Genomic DNA, 17681 nt, shown 5'->3' with positions numbered 1-17681 from the left:
CAGAAATAGCCAAGATTTTGAACGTGTGATCACCACTCCATTTATTTGGGAAACTTCAACCCCCCCATTCTTGTGATCAGTGAGGATCCCAGCAGTCAGGTAGTTATTCCCTATCCTGAGGATAGAGGATAACTTCATTTTATTCGCCAACCCTTTTAATTTTTCTATAGGCTCTACGGAGATGGAGGCCATTACCCCTTCTTCATTGGTAAAGACAACCTGCATGTGAATCCCTGATTGACAAAAATACTTATACTACATTAAAAAAGGGGCATAACGGTTATACGATCCCTCCAGTTTGATCCTGGAAAACTCTTCTCAGTAGAAGCAAAGTCTGTGGCTACAGTGTAGGGAGCGGTTCTATCCAGATAGGAGTGAGAATATAATTCTGAACCATTAAAAATAAAAGTATACACAAAAGAAAAAAACAGATAATGAGATATATTCAGAAAGACCCCAAAACACTGTGCTAGTAAAGGATTGAAAAACATCGGGAAGCCCATTGGTTATGAAAGATCCTGCAGTTGCTCTCTACACCTGCATGGTCTCTCCAAATAAAACATGAGTTTGTTCAGAATATATCCACTTGATTTCTATAAGGCACGAGGGGCAGGGGGAGCAGCAAAACAATTTTTTCATAAACGTTTTGTAACCTCTTTGCCTTCCACAAGTGGTTGTTCATATGATTATGTATTGTAATATGACATACTTGTGATAAATGGATTTATATACTTCAGTTATTGGGAGATTTGTGGTTGGAATGCAATAGAACATACATTAAGTAAATGGGAAGACATCTTTATTCACCATCGTAATGGTCTATGAGTCTGGCAACTACTCCCTTGTGTAGGTTTACAGTCTCAGCCTTTGACATATGTGCTGTATAATAACGGTTGATTGCCAATTATCCGTTTAAAGAGATCAGGCTAAAAGAGAGAAAAGTCAGGGTATAGAGCATGAATGCTGTAAATGAAGGGAAGAAGCAGTATAGACACTAGAAACGAGAATCCATTATCGCTAGATTGGTTTTCTACATTTCAGTAATCTTGTTGCTGTGTTTACTTGAAATGTAGACAGTACAACAGCCGAACCCTCATTTTCTAGGCATGCACAACAAGCCATTCGTGACTAAATGTTCAATTTATTTATGCAGCCTTGCATAATTTCATTTAGAAGCTCCAAATATAAAGAAATAAAGAAAGAAAAAGTAGCAGAAACGTATTATGTAAAGTGTACAGCTGACTTACTGCTAGAATCTATTCTGCAATTAAAATGCGTTCTTCATATTGCCAGATGTAGAATCTTACCACTGATTTCATTAAGTCATTTAAAAAGCTTCGCAGCAAATAGACACCAAAATAAAGTGTTAAAATGATATGAAAATGAGCTGTGCCTATAGACAGCAACGTGCTTTTCATAACACATTAGAACATTTCAACAGCAACTGAGAAATCCGTACCGATTCACGTCAAGGAAATCACCTACAGTGGATTTACATATAAATGTTACCGCAGGTTCTACTGCAGACTTTAACTCTCACAATACAAGGCAATTGAAATCTGCAGCTTTTGGAAAATCTAGAAGAAAGTCTAAGACGTGAATGCCCTGTTTATGTGGGTTAATAGGTAGAGTCGGTAGTAGGGTGGGTTGGGGAGTGGGGGGGGGGGGGCGGAGGTTGTACATTTTGCTCCCCTGCATGGTACAAACTGGTGTTGTGGACTTTAGGTATGACAACAGATTTGGCAATTTGGGACATCACATGACCTAATAAAAATCAGTTTTTTTTTTCATCTATAAATTCAATTAGATTGTTATTTTAACGCCAATGAATACTCCACTTGCAAGGAGGTTATATGACGGGCCGTAGTTAGAGATGAGCGAGCATACTTGCTAAGGACAATTACTCGATCGAGCATTGTCCTTAGCGAGTACCTGCCCGCTTGGAAGAAAAGGTTCGGCTGCCGGCGCGGGTGAGAGGTGAGTTGCAGCAGGGAGCCGGGGGGGGGGGGGGACACGGGGAGGGAGAGAGAGCTCTTCCCTCCGTTCCTCCCCGCTCTCCCCCGCCACTCCCCACCCGCCGCCGGCAGCCCAACCTTTTCTTCCGAGCAGGCAGCTACTCGCTAAGGACAATGCTCGATCGAGTAATTGCCCTTAGCGAGTATGCTCGCTCATCTCTAGCCGTAGTGCATTTTCGAGCATGCATTACTTTTGTTGGCTGTATTAATTTGAATATTGGCTTCTGTAACAGTCACAATATAATCATTTGTGAACAGGCCACACTTCTGAATAAATCCTTTGTTAAAGAATAATAAATCCATACTAATATTATAAGTCTGTCTGTTACCTTTTCATGGCCATAGGCCTATTTAGACACAACGATTCTCAATCAAAATCCGCTCAAAGCCGTCTTATGAGCCATAACTGTTGCGTCTAAATGCACGGACATCGTGCAGTTTCCGTGCACGATTCGTTCCTTGCTCAATTCTTGGTTTTTAGAATTGAGTGATGAAGTCTTATCAACGGTGCAGTTTGTTATCACAGTCAGCAGCGCTGATAAGATTCTTTCAGATCCTGTCCCACTGCTACTTCACAGAGGGACAGCGGGACTTTGCTTATGCAAAGCAGCTGTATTGTTCCCCAAGTGATAGCGGGGTGTTCCGCTCCGCCTGCATAGCTCTAAAGTAGCTACTTAGATACTATAGACTATGCAAAGATGAGCACTCAAAACTGTCACTCAAACTATTGTTTGAGCAATTTTTGAGCGGTCATCTATCAGTGTAACTAGAATCTAAACCACTGAGGCAATTTTGATGAAATTTGGCAGAGGGATAGCTTGCATCTTGAGGAAGGCCATAAGATACGCTTTATCCTGAAAATGTATAGCGTTCTCTAGGGAGAATGGAGGGGCGAGGTGGAGGCGATAGGGTGTGCCCATCATAAGCTATGCCTACACAAACGGTCAGACATGTGAGGGTGACATCGTTGCCGCACGTATGTCATTATTAAGTGAGGCGGAGGGGAAATGGATGGACATCATAAGCTAGGCCTCCCCAAATGGGTTGACACGCGAGGGAAGATGTCATTGCTGCACAAATGCGATTATTAAGATCATAGGTATACCCGCATTGCCTGGGATTAAAACTTGAATGAAAGACACATTAACATGGATTGAGATTTTAAAGAAAATCTGTGTTGCCCATAGTAACCAATCACAGCATAGCTTTTATTTTACCTCAGCAGTATAACAAATGAAAGCTGGTCTGCAATTCCCTCTAAAAATAGCATTTGTGATGACAATCAATAAGGCTCAAGGGCAAACACTTAAGGTAGCAGGTGTGCATTTAGAATATATGTTTTTCTCTGTATGTAGCGTGCTCAGGTGTATACAGCCCACAAAACCTTTTATTATCCTAGCAAAAGAAGGACAAGGCCAAAAACATACAGCACTGTGCTGACCTACCATATTGCATTTACATTCCTTTCACTATTTCAACTTTTTATGTTTCAATAAACAGCAAAACACGAGGTCTCGGGTAACAAGCTAGTAATATGTATACCAGTTTTTCTTTTGTCACTAGATTTTCAGGTAAATGTTACTGTCTTTTCAAGTCTGTTTTAGTGTCTACAGTAGAACGTTCCAAGCCAAGGAAGTACATGAAGGAGGGGAGTTAATTGCTCAAAAAAGAGGAATGAGGTTATTGGTAAAGGAGTTTTCCAAGAATTTACATTGATGCTCCATATTTAGTATGGGTTATCATATTTAGTATAGGTTATAGGTCTGATTTCACCGACGAAGAATCTGTTAAAAACATACTAACTTTATTAATAACTTCTTAAAATTAAAAACCAGACAGAACAGAACATATATAATGTATCCTGAGAACCCCCAGGACTGTATCCTCTTGATAATAGAGAGATATTCAGTTCCTCGGCGTCTCAGTTTCTTTAAACCATCCCTTATATTACCCTTGCTATTCAATGAGTACTGGCCAATTCAGACCACTTGGATACTGAGGTTCTGTCTGGTTTTTAATTTTAAGAAGTTATTAATAAAGTTAGTACGTTTTTAACAGATTCTTCGTCGGGGAATCTATTCTTGAATATTTGAAGAATTACTGCCCCGGTGACTAGGTTATAGGTCTGGGAACCCCACCAATCTGCAGTGTCAGGGAACTCCAGCACTTGCGGGCTATGCCTGGTATTGTAAGATGAGCTGCATACCAGGTGAAGCTGTATCTACAGAAGAAACAATACAGTATGTCTGTGAAGAGACCACATTACTGCAGCAAATGCTGAGGCCCTTTTGTTCTACTATTTGGTGGAAGTCCTGGGACTCAAATCCCACTGATCACACATTGATGTCCTATCCTAAATATAGGCTATTAACCCCTTAAGGACACAGCCCTTTTCTTTTTTTCTCTCTACTTTTAAAAAGTTAGCTAACTTAAATAAATTCAAGTCTCAAGGTCCAGATGAATTACATCCTAAAGGAAGCAGTAGAGGTAAATGCTGAACCACTCGCCATAATCTTTGAAAATTCCTGGAGAACAGAAGAAGTCCCAGAAGATTGGAGAAGGACAAATGTCCCTATCTTCAAAATAGGGAAGAAGGTGGATCCAGGAAACTTCAGGCTTGTGAGTCTGACTTCTATACCGGGAAAGATCTTTGAACAAATTATTAAACAGCATCTATGCAAGTACTTGGATGAAAATGGAGCAATTAACCAAAGCCAGCATGGGTTTGTAACAAACAAGTCATGCCAGATGAATCTAATTTCCTCTATGAAAGAATCATGGACTGAGTTAATCAGGAAAATGAAGTAGATATATTATATCTTGACTTTACTAAAGCATTTGACAAAGTATCTCATACCATACTTATTGAAAAAATGGCCAAGTCTGAGATTGACAAGGCAACTGTTAGGTGGATTCACAACTGTCTGAGTGATCGTATTCAAAGAGTGGTCATAAATGGCTGCACATCTAAGTGGAAGAATGTATTAAGTGTTGTTCAACATTTTTATAAATTATCTAGATGAGGGAATTAAGGGAAAACTGATCCAATTTACCAATGACATAAAGCCAGGAGGGATAGCTAACACTAGAGAAGAGAGAGTATTCAAAAAGATCTAGACAAGCTTGAACAGTAAACGGCGACTAAGAATGGTATTTAACAAAGAGAAATGCAAAGACCTACATCTGGGCAAGAAAAATGAAAAAAAGCAACATACAGAATGGGAGGAAATAAGCTAAGCAGCAGTACATGTGAAAAAGACTTGGGTATACTTATAGATTACGGACTGTGATGCAGACTGGACCAGTCTTTATGGGAAGGCTTTCCACAATATTTTTGAGTGTCTGTAGGAATTATTTCAAAATGTACCAAAAGAGGTTTGTGTGCTCAAGCACTGATGTTGCACAAGCACAGTAGGTGTGGCTGGCACTTCATGCCAAAGTTGTCCAGTAGAGTTGCAGTCAGGGCTCTGTGCTGGACACTTGAGGTCTTCTTCACCAAACTTATTAAACCATGTGCTTATCAACCTGTGTACATGGGAACAATCATGCTGAAACAGGAACGGGCTTTCCCCAAACTATTTGTATGCTCTGTCATTAACATTACTTTTCACTAGAAAAGAAGGGCCTAGCCCCAACCCTGAACCGGCACTCTTCTTTAAACAAATTTTACCGGAGGCACTACGCATTCCATTAGGTATATATGGATATTTTCTTGGCATTTGCCAAACCCAGATTACCTATCAGACTGCCAGATATTGACTTCAGAAACATGTATCCACTTTTCTAGAATCCAGTAGCGGCGTTCTTTACCTCAGTTATAATCTAGCAATACGCTTAGTGATCTTAGGCTTGTAAGCCTGCCCGAGCAGTGCTGACTCAATTTCTGTACCAACCTATCACTCAGTAAGCGCATGTTTTTATTATATTTGATTGTCTTTCATGTCTTTATATTTTTACAGTGCCGGGTCTGCTGCTGCTTGTTGTGCTGTGTATGCCTATACCTTTAGCACCAGTTATCCTGGTTTACTTGAGGTCACAGAACAAGCACATAATAATTGACATGATGGATGCTATAGAAACCCATATAAAAATCCATTTTCTACTGTGTAGACAAAAATGACAAAAAATATAATAAAACTTGTTTACAAGTTAAAAGTAAGCAGGCATAGAAACCAATCTTCAGAAAGCAAATATTTTGTTAAATGTGATTTATGCTAAAAATACATTTCTTTCTTCAGAATATTCTCAATTGCCGAATCTTTGAAATCAACTCATTCTGCCACCCTGCAGTACATATCAAAGGCTTCTTTCTGATTTAGGATGTGAAAAGTTGTTAATCTAAACTCTTGCAATTCTTTTACTTGACACATTTGATAGTTACCTACAGGCTGTGTGATCTGTGAGATGATGCAAGTGTGGCATAATTCCTCAAATATATTCGCGATTTCCATCCCGGATTTTAGGAAGCTCAGTATATTAAAATGTTTATTATAAGACTGACTTGGGGGTGAAGGGGAAATTAAAGCTGTTTATCACACAGCGGCTCTGTGTCACCTGCAGCCACGGCAAGAAAGCATACTTGTTCCTCTCTATGGAGTGTATCTCTGTCATGCTGCACATAGTAGCACAAATGTATCACATCAATGCAAATTTGAATGCAAAAAGCTGACATGCAAGGCTGACTTCACACGGGCGATACGCAGTGAATAGAGCCTATTGATTTCAGTGGGTTCGTTCACATGCGAGTATTTTTCTTGCGCATTTTGGTAGTGCCAAAAATCGCAGCATGGTCTAATTTCCCCATAGAAGTCAATGGGGGTGCGTGCAATATGCTAGGAGATGCATGAATTGTGCAGGCAAAAGAACACATCTAGAACTCATTAAAGTTATTAGCAATTTTAATGGCTGGGAGCATCGGTGATTTCTATGCTGCTGCATGCGCAAAATAGGATAGTTCAAAAACGCGGCGCTCATGGGCGCGCAAATATGCTTACGCTTGTGTGAAGCCTGCCTAAATTCTATGGATAAAACCATATTCTATGTTCAATAACCATTATCTTTCCCCAGTGTTGCTGCAGTTATTAAACACAGGCAATGTTGAGATTTGTGTAGAATCATGTAGATATGTACAGAATTAATAAGGTATTTCACTTTAAGGCCTCATGTCCACAGGCGGGTTGGATTTGCATGCGGGAGCCCGCAGCAGAATCTGACCCTGCACGCGCCTGAGGACCCGGTGTACCTGTTCAATGGAAGCCGTCCGCACGGAATCCACACTAAAATGGAGCGTGCCGAGATTCTTTTTCTGCACCAAAAGGTCTGCAAAACTAATCCGCATGCTTTAATTCAGCTGCAGATGCCCATGCTTCCCTATGGGCGCGTTGAACTACGGATCTTCCGCACAGGTGCCAGGCGCGGATTCCGCAAGTCAAATCCACCCATAGACATTGGGCATAAGGGGTTGGCCAAGATTTCAAAATCTCCCAAAAAGCAGATAACCGCATAGGCAAAAGAAACAAAAAAATAACTTACCTTTCAAATGTCCTACTTCTCCAGCACCACTGCTTCATCCCCACTGTTCTGGTCCCAGAAGGTCCTGAAGCAGCTACCTGCTGTTCATTATCATGTGACCACTGCAGCCAATCACTGGCCTCAGTTGTCATGTGTGCATGAATGCACATGACCATTTCAGCACCCTGCGAGCTCCAGTGTCCAGATGTAACTGTGCCCTCTATAGTTATGCTCCTGTACTGGTAGTCTGCAGACCGAAAAATGGTTTATTATTTACCTTTTTTTTCCCCTCATTCTGTTTTTTTTTATATTAAGTTCATCTGTTTTCTGGGGAATTAGAGAGAATTAGACATTAGAATGGCTGTACTGAAGTGGATGGGACCCGGTCATCTGTGTGACACTGACTTGGGAATCCTTGTTATACTGAACTGTTCAACTATGTGTGCTAGATGAGTATAACACTACCCTGGGGTATATATAGTGTGCGGTGCTGGATAAACACTGCCTTCCACCCTAAGTAGGCCAGTGAGTTTTCCAGCAAAAAATATATACCGGATTGCCCATTCAGTAGAAGGCTTTTTCATGTCCCATGAAAAGAACTTATCCACTATCCACAGGATTAGTGAGGGTCCGACTAATGGGGCCCCCACCGTTAACAAGCAAACTACTGCTACATTTATTTCTATAGGACTGCTGGAGATAGCGAGTACAAGAGGTCAGCTATCTCTATCAGTCCCATAGAAAGAAAGGCAGTGGTTGTGTTCACACATGGCCACCACTCCATTAATTCGGAGACACTCCGGACCCCAGTTCTCGTGATCAGTAGTGAACCCAGCAGTTGGACTGCTACTGATGAGATACTTATCCCATGTCCTATAGATAGGTGGTATTTTATTTTTGTAGGATAACCCCTTTAAACATTGCTGGGTTGATATGTCGAGGATATACCACCTGTAGTAAATGTAAGACACTGTGTCATGGATACAAGAAAACTAAAGTCAGCACTTTTCAACAAATAAATTAAATGTGAAGGTGCATATAAGCCATAGCTGCATCAAATACAGTAGTAGAAGCACATGCTGCAGCACTCGTGCAATTTTATTTAGAAACTAAATGTGTATAACTGTTTATACTAACAGCATAAAAAGGCAAGGTTTTTAAGCACAGATTTTGATCAAAGCATGTGGGCCCATCTGCCACATTCAGTGAACCTTCTTGGATGGGTACCTAGCTCTAAAAGACACTTCTTTTGGGTCAAAGGCCTCCAATGGACATGGGAAGGTTGGATATCTGGGTATATACTTCCATTAAGCTACTTGGGAAAGATGGATGAATGGGGTGCAAGGCAAAAGGGATGGCAGCCATTCAACCACTAATGCAATGCATACAAAAAACAAAAGCCAGCACTTCCAACATTTAAATGAAATGTGAAGGTTTACATTAGCCATCCTCAGAACTCATGCACATTTAGTATCTAAATAAAATTGCACAACTGTTGTTTAGGTTAGCCTTATAAAAATGCTAGATTTTTTAGCACATATTTTCATCAAAGCATGTGAACCCATCCGCCACGTCCATGCATTTTTATGTGGTTAACATAAACAATTGTGCAATTTTATACAGATATTAATGTGTATGAGATCTGAGGCATGTGTTTCTGTTACTCAATGTCATGGAGACCATATACAACTGTGACGGCAATGTCCGACAGCCACCAGAGCCAGGGCATATGCTGAAGGAAAAGTGCCAACTCCCTTCTCTTCCAGTGGCCTGCTTGTAACTTTCAGCTGCATTGCTGGCTCTCCTAGTTGACCCATTGTTGCAGTTATTGCAGCGCAGTCGGTGTTAGTGGAGTGAGAGGGATCTGCGCACTCCACTGGCATAGGGACTCTGTTCCAAGTGCAACTAATGTAACATTATAGCTACCATACCATTGTAGACAAAATTTGTATACTGACACTGTATGAGAGCATGGCCACCTGCAATCACTAAATGATCTACAGCTACAAGTGCAGTATTTCCCCAAATGATCATTTGAGCATCATCTCTTATTATTTTAGTCTGAATGAACTTGGCAGTGCACGAGTTCACATATGTTGCAAAACATCTGTTAGAAGCTGGTATTAATCATTATGGATGTTTATTAGTTTGTATAAATCTGTATTTTTCTCTTAAAGATATTCCAGAAGATCCAGAAGTAGCAGAAGAATATTATGAGGATGGCTTTGAATCTTGTTCAGAAGAGAGCGACATAGAATCCACAGAAGAAGAAGACTGTGATGAAGAGACGCAGATAACTCAAACGACCTATCAACAGGTTTGCGAACAGTCAATTATTTGCTAACTATAGAAGATTAGCTGAAATACCCGGCTTCTACCACGTTACTTTGTTACAGGTGTTTACCTGTTTGCATGGAAAATTTTATGAAGTCATGGTTACTTCAGAGGAACCGAGGAATAAAATATGTATACACATAGAGGAGCGTTAGATTCTCCTCAGACTGCATGTACCGATGTCCCTCTGCAAAATGTGCCACCCCTCCCATTCTCCTCACTTTTTACCATTAAAGGTAACACTACTTTTATTCAAACTTACCCCAAGAATGGAGGTTTTAGCCCCTTCTTACCCTTAAAGGCATGCTCCATCTTTGCAGTCCGTGTGCTTTACAGCCTTTCAGTATATAGACATAGAGGTCGGTTAGATTGTTCTCAGTATTTACATAAAGATGAGGTAGATTCTCCTCAGTTTATACACACAGAGGTCAGTTAGATTGTTTTTAGAATATACACATAGAGGTGAGGTAGATTGTTTTTTTTCAAATTTCACACTTGTACAACATCGGGAAGTTACATTATATAGAGGTGTATTTACTTTAGGACTTGGCATTGAATAATTGAGTAGTGAGTCTAGTGACCTAAAGGATGCTCGTGCCAAATTTCGTGCTTGTACAACAGGAAGTTACATTACATAGGCGGTCACTTACTTTTGCAGTTAGCATTGAATAATCGAGTAGTGACCCCTTTACTTTTCCTATTTAGGACCTAAAGAATGCTCCTGCCAAATTTTACGCTTTATACAACACCGGGAAGTTAGAGAATTAGTCGAGAGTCTTCATATATAAGATGAACCAGGAATCTCAATAATAATTTATTTATATGGGGCCAACATATTCCACAGGACTTTAAAAGTCAGAGCTACCAGACAAAATAAGACATTATATACAGTATTAAACCAATTTAACAATAGGAGCGAGAGCTTGCAAGATCTTACAGATTATTAGGAATTGGGGGTATCACAAGAGTCAGGGCTCATTCACACTAGTGTTTTCCATCCGTTCAGGCTTTCTGTCTCTGTGTTGTGTTGAAGCAGAAAGTTCTGTCTCTTTGCTCCCAAAATGGAATACAGAGACAGAAAGCCTGAACGGATGGAAAGTGCTAGTTTGAATGATCCCTCATAAGTGCGTGTTCTGTACATTGGTCCAGCCATCTTTAATAAATAGGGTAGTATACATAAAGCTGTATGTGCCAGCTGGTATCTGTGTGTGTATACGGTGTTGCAAGTGGGGTTGCTTACCTGCTTGTCACCAGCCTTTCCCTCCGGGAAATGGGCAACACACGTGTAGAAATACATGCAAAAAGCATGGATTTCTTTAAATCTTGCGCCTGCCAGTTTTTAATTGCACACAGCAACCAATGTGTACAGCATACACAGCATACAAAAATCCGTAATATAGGGTTCACAACCCACAGAACCACCGTCACTACCCCGCCTGGGGTGTCTAGAGGGCGTCTTCCTCCGTCAGACATGTGATGGTTCCCCCGAGTGGTCTGCACAGGACCTCACTAGTCCAAACTGGACCTCAGACTAGCAGCCCTTCTAGCTCCACTGAGCTGTCACCTCCCACTGAGTCTGGCAGGATCTTTTATCTCATTTCCTGCCCCACTCAGAACCTGAATATTCCCAGGGATGTTATTCTATGGCTTTTTTATCCGGAGGTACGTGATCAAATACTGGGAGTGACACGTATTCTTTCAGTTCTCCCAGGGGTTCCTCCCTCAGTCCTTCTTTATTCAGATTTATCACCTCCGATGCTGGCACTTCACAAAGCACATATAAAATGCCAGTGGGGATTCTCATTTTACCTAGGTTTCAGTGATGCAATCCCTGCAGGAGGCAAGAAAAAAAAAATCACTGCAACAATCACTCTTCTCGAGTAACTGCTTACTGGTTCGAGCATGTTCGGGGGGGGGGGGAGGGCAGCAGGGGTGAGCGGCGGGGCATAGCGGGGGGAGAGAGATATCTCCCTCACTCCCCCCCCCCCCGAGCACGCTCGGAGCAGTAAGCAGTTACTTGAGAAGAGCGATGCTCGCTCAAGTAACTGCTGTAACCGAACATGCTCGCTCATCTCTAGCCCTGAACCATCACTGGTGGAGGAGGTGGTGGGCTTCTTCCAGGGAAAGTATTATTCTCCGTGAGCAGTGATACATGAAACACTGGATGGATTCGAATTCTGTCCGGGAGTTCGAGGTGGAAGGCAACTTGGCCCACTTTTGTGGAAATCTGAACGAGCCCAATAAACTTTTGCCCTAATTTGGGAATGGGCACGTGGGCCTTCAGGTTCTTGGTTGATGATCATACTTTTTCTCCTACCTGGAAGGCAGGGGCAGCTTGGGGGTGTTTATCCACTGCCTCTCTGTAAGCCTCCTTTAATTCTTCCTGAGTTCTAGCCGGTGCTGTCAGTCTCTGAGAGTCTGCACTGGAGTATTAATAGGGAGGCCGGGAATAAAGGCAGGATGCACCCCGTGATTGTTGTAAAACGGAGTCTGGGCAGTAGAACGGTGTTCAGCATTATTATACGTATACTCCGCAATCAATAAATAATCCATCCAATCTTCCTGGAGATGGCTAATAAAGCAGCGAAGATACTGCTCCAGGGTCTGATTTGGTCTCTCAGTCTGGCCGTTGGACTGCAGATGAAAAGCAAAGGAAAGATTCACGGAGGTTCCCTAATATAGGCAAGAGAAGATAGGTCTTACCCTCTCTTAGTAGTTAATACTTTTTTTCAAAAACGCACACTATGACGCAGAGTTTTAATGGCCCGAAAAAAAACAAACAATCCCAGTTCATGCGCAACTACACTCCATAGTGGCAATCATAGTTGCCCATGTGTTTTTGCCCTTTAGGTGCGTCTTGTAAAAACATTCCGCAAGTGTGAAAAGACCCATACATACATGCTCTGTTGCATGTTCACACCATTGCTGCATTGACCTCTGCTTTCAGGGACATGTTACAGTTGCTCTGTTTTTTTCTGGTTACACTAGCCTACAAAACAAAACTTTTTATTCTTTTACAAGAACATTTCATGGTGATTCTAGTAGTATTTCACCTCCTCAATTCAAATATGTTGTTAGAAATTTTGTGACATATTTCAAGTTTTACAAAATTAGTACTTATGTAAGTCAACATTATATGAAATACAGGTTAATTTGCTTTAATATTTTGCTTCTGGGATGTCTCTCTTCAAGTTCTAGCAATAGTCAGTCAGCATATTGGGACTCCACTCGCCTTTGTACCTTGGTTCCATTGTAGAAATCTGCTGATGTAAACGCTCCCCATGTTGGTCACTGACAGTCCCAAGAAGTCCAGGTGGGAGTCCAAGAAGTGAAATTTTAGGGACATCATTCATCCATAAACTCAGAGACTGGTAGAGTTAAAAGGCACCTCAAAGGTCATCGGGTCCAACCCCCTGCTCAGTGCAGGATTCACTAAATCATCCCAGACAGATGTCTGTCCAGCCTCTGTTTGAAAACTTCCATTGAAGTAGAACTCGCCACCTCCTGTGGTAGCCTGTTCCACTCATTGATCACCCTCACTGTCTAATATCTAATCTGTATCTCCTGCCTTTCAGTTTCATCCCATTGCTTCTAGTATTTCCTTGTGCAAATGGGAATAGGGCTAATCCCTCTGCACTGTGACAAACGTTTAGATATTTGTAGACAGCTATTAAGTCTCCTCTCAGCCTTCTTTTTTGCAAGCTAAACATTCCCAGATCCTTTAACTGTTCTTCATAGGACATGATTTGCAGATCGCTCACCATCTTGGTAGCTCTTCTCTGAACTTGCTCCAGTTTGTCTGTCTTTTTTTAGAGTGCGGTGCCCAGAACTGGACACAGTATTCCAGATGAGGTCTGACTAAGGAAGAGTAGAGGTGGATAATTACCTCACGTGATCTAGACTCTATGGTTCTCTTAATACATCCCAGAATTGTGTTTGCCTTTTTGGCTGCTGCATCACATTGTTGACTCATGTTCAGTCTTTGATCTATTAGTATACCTAAGTCTTTTTCACATGTGCTGCTGCTTAGCCCAATTCCTCCCATTCTGTATGTGCTTGCTTCATTTTTCTTGCCCAGATGTAGGTCTTTGCATTTCTCCTTGTTAAATAACATTCTGTTGGTTGCTACCCAACGTGCAAGTGTTTCTAGATCTTTTGAATACTCTCTCTCTCTTCCCTAGTGTTAGCTATTCCTTCTAGCTTTATGTCGTTGGCAAATTTGATCAGTTTCCCATCAATTCCCTCCTCCAGATCATTTATAAAACTGTTGAATAACACTGGGCCTAGGACAGAGCCTTGTGGTACCCCACTTGATACATTCTTCCACTTGGATCTGCAGCCATTTATGACCACTCTTTGAGTACGATCACTCAGCCAGTTGTGAATCCACTTAAAGGGGTTGTCTCGCGGCAAACATCAAAATTTTACATTACCCCATTCCCCCTTGTCACCCCCCCCCCCCCCCCGGCATAAAATAGCAATTTAAAGCGTTTTTTAAACCACTTGCTACTCACCGATCCGACGAAATATGGAGTTATAAAAATCTTCTCCCTAAGATGGCCGCCGGTCCTTTCCCAGGGATGCACTGCAGTTTTCTCCCATGGTGCACCGCGGGTCTTCTCCCATGGTGCACCATGGGCTCTGTGCGTTCCATTGCCGATTCCAGCCTCCTGATTGGCTGGAATCGGCACACGTGACGGGGCGGAGCTACGATGACGATGCGGTGACCAGCTCTCCGGCACGAGCGGCCCCATTCACCAGCCAGAAGCACGGACTGCGCAAGCGCGTCTAAAAACGCCAGAAGACATCAGAATTAGACGGATCCATGGCGACGGGGACGCTAGCAACGGAGCAGGTAAGTGTATAATTTCTGTATGGCTCATATTTAATGCACGATGTACATTACAAAGTGCATTAATATGGCCATACAGAAGTGTATAACCCCACTTGCTGCCGCGAGACAACCCCTTTAACAGTTGACTTGTCAATCCCATATTTGGTAATTTTTTTCAATAAGTATGGTATGGGATACTTTGTCAAATGGTTTACTAAAGTCAAGATATACTATATCCACCGCAGTTCCCTGATCAACCCAGTCAATGATTCTGTCACAGAAGGAAATTAGATTAGTCTGGCATGTTTTGTTTGTTACAAACCCATGGTGGCTCTGGTTAATTACTCAATTTTTATCCAAGTACTTGCATACATGCTGTTTAATAACTTGTTCAAAAATCTTTCCCAGTATCGAAGTCAGGCTCACAGGACCGTAGTTTCCTGGATCCACCTTCTTCCCTTTTTTGAAGATAGGAACAACATTTCTCTAATCTTGTAGGAATTCTCCTTTTCTCCAGGAATTTTCAAAGACTATGGCGAGTGGTTCAGCAATTAGCTCCGCTGCTTCCTTTGGTATCCTAGGATGTAATTCATCTGGAACTGGAGACTTGAATTCATTTAAATTAGCTAAGTGTTCCCTCACCATCTCTCTGCTTATAGATAGCCTGCATTTTTTTATTCCCCCAATAGCTTGGTATGATTTCACAAGATCATTCACTATATCACAATAGTTTTCTGATTTATTATTTCCAAGAAAAGGAGAGGAGACATTTTTGAATGACAACCAGGCTACTACTTGCAATGGATTTAGCAGTTCCTGAAATTTTTTATCATCCGTCACTGAATTTATTTGTGGTCCTATAAAAATTCTTTCTTTCAGTTTCGCATTACTAACTTTGAGGAATTTAAATTTCATATGCAAAAATGCTGCAGAAATTTTATCAATTGCTTTTACAAATTGTTTCATCAGTCCCAGTTTTATATACAGTGGAGGCAAATACAGTTTTTCAGGATTCACTAAATATACAGTTGATACATTTTTTGGTCCAGGAATAAGAGATGTACGTTTAGGACATTGTTTTCAAACATAGTAAGACTTCCTGTCCCTGCTGTCCCATTTACATAAGAAATAGTAGAATTTAGAGACCCAAGTTACATTCCGACTAATATAGCAATGACCTTCAAATATCCAAGAAATTTTCTAGTTTTTTTTTTTCATACTGGATTTTTTCTAACAACAGTTTCATATTTTCATATGTCTTTCATATCAGCAGCATGCGCTTCAGGTATGAATCACATACTGAATAGGACACTAAATATAAAGGGAATTCATCCAATGGCAAGCCATATGTCACGTTCAACTGTTTCAACACCGGACAAATCAGAAACGCAATGCTGCAGTAAAACACCCATTCAACAAAGGAAAACACAAAATAAGAGGGAGAACTGACCCTGCTCCTAACTGGGAAAGGTTTCCACCTAACAGCAGATTGACCGCTCTGATAAGTGCGAACCTGCTAAACATCTCTCGTCCTGCTAACTTACCCTAACAGGAAACAAGAGAGAAGACCAAACCATAGTATGTATAATGAAGAATTCGGGAAATAAACCACAACTTAACTGATAGATGCACAGTTAACTCCAGGAGGACTTGGACACCACAACCAACTGAACTGCAATAAACAGCAATGAGCTGAGGGAGGGGCAGGAATATAAAGCCCTCCCTACCTGCTGATAGGTAGACCAAAGAAGAAACCACACCTAATAAAACCTCTCAGAGGCAGAGGACTCTGAGAGAAATACCAACATGCAACTATACGGATGCAGATCATAGCAGACAACCCCCACATAAAATGTGTCAACCAGCAACCTGTATAGGAGCAGAGCGACTAGTTGTTTCCGCATCACGGTTAACATACTACGCGACTGACAAGCGGCGACACCATAAAGAACACCTAAATTAAAAAGAAAAAATAAGTGTCACAAAAAAACCCTACCTAAGGCCTCATGTGCATGGCCGGGTCAGATTCCGCCTGCAAAATCTCGCAGCAGAATCAGACTGTCGCCCCCCCCCCCCCCCTTCCCACAGACCCTATACTCACCTGTCCGGATCCGCCACAAGAGTGTTAGCCGGTGCGCTTGCGCAATGCAGTGCATGACATGCAGGTGCTGGAGTAGGACACGGATTTCCGCAATACTTCCGCTCGGCCCAGAGCGCGAAGTATCGCGGGATGGACACCTTCCATTGACTGCAATGGAAGCCGCCTGTCCGTTTTTTTGGACAAATTAGAACATGCTGCGATTCTCTACTGCGAGCGGAAGATCGCAGCTGATTTTCGCTTATGGTCATGTAGAATCGTTTCACACAGCATATCTATGGACGGACATTGCTGCGAAAAATTACGGCGGGTGTCTGTCCGCAGTGAGAATCCGTCCGTGGGCATTCGGCCTAAAGGAAAATTATAGCAGCATTTGAATTCCGGAGGTGAAATACTACTAAAATCACCATTAACTATTCTTATGTTGACCAATGTTATACTTCTGAGAACAAATAGGTTGAAACGAGTACAAACCTCAATGAGTAGGTGAAGTACCTGATGTGCCTTCTTGTTCTCCAGGACCAAAACCTACACAATGAGGATTACAGGATTAGGTATACTGGATGTAACTGTGCTACATATTTCCTTCCGGCAAGTCTCTTGTGGGGATCTGCAGCTCGTGTGCGACGTGATCCTTTCTGAAAAGAATATTGATAAACTGTCAAAAGTTTTAAGCCATGTTGAGAAGTGATGGAATTGTGACAGATTTGTGGCATGGATTCTACATCACAAACCCAGGGAATGCAGAGTTCAGTAAATGTGAATAGGGTTTAGCAAACCATATAATCATAGAGTGGAAAAGTTACATGCAGAAATATGAGCTTGTTGTGGATTTGAAAATCTGTACCGTACTCAATCTTGTGCGGAAATCTTGTGAATTATCATAGAA

General features: G+C 41.6%; 1 protein-coding gene across 2 annotated transcripts in view; it reads left to right on the top strand.

The window, feature by feature from the left end:
- NEK11 (NIMA related kinase 11) overlaps positions 1–17681 on the top strand; it is a 329721-nt gene that overhangs the window by 219660 nt on the left and 92380 nt on the right. For both annotated transcript variants that reach the window (XR_010787302.1, XM_066584626.1), the window contains exon 13: positions 9704–9843. Coding sequence is in view for 1 of the 2 variants with exons in the window: in XM_066584626.1 (XP_066440723.1) it covers positions 9704–9843 (140 nt within the window). In the remaining variant the exon portion in view is untranslated. The remainder of the gene's footprint in view (positions 1–9703; positions 9844–17681) is intronic.

The sequence above is a fragment of the Eleutherodactylus coqui genome, chromosome 12, assembly GCF_035609145.1.
Source record: "Eleutherodactylus coqui strain aEleCoq1 chromosome 12, aEleCoq1.hap1, whole genome shotgun sequence".
NCBI classification, from domain to species: domain Eukaryota; kingdom Metazoa; phylum Chordata; class Amphibia; order Anura; family Eleutherodactylidae; genus Eleutherodactylus; species Eleutherodactylus coqui.
This window is presented reverse-complemented; position numbering and strand designations above follow the sequence as displayed.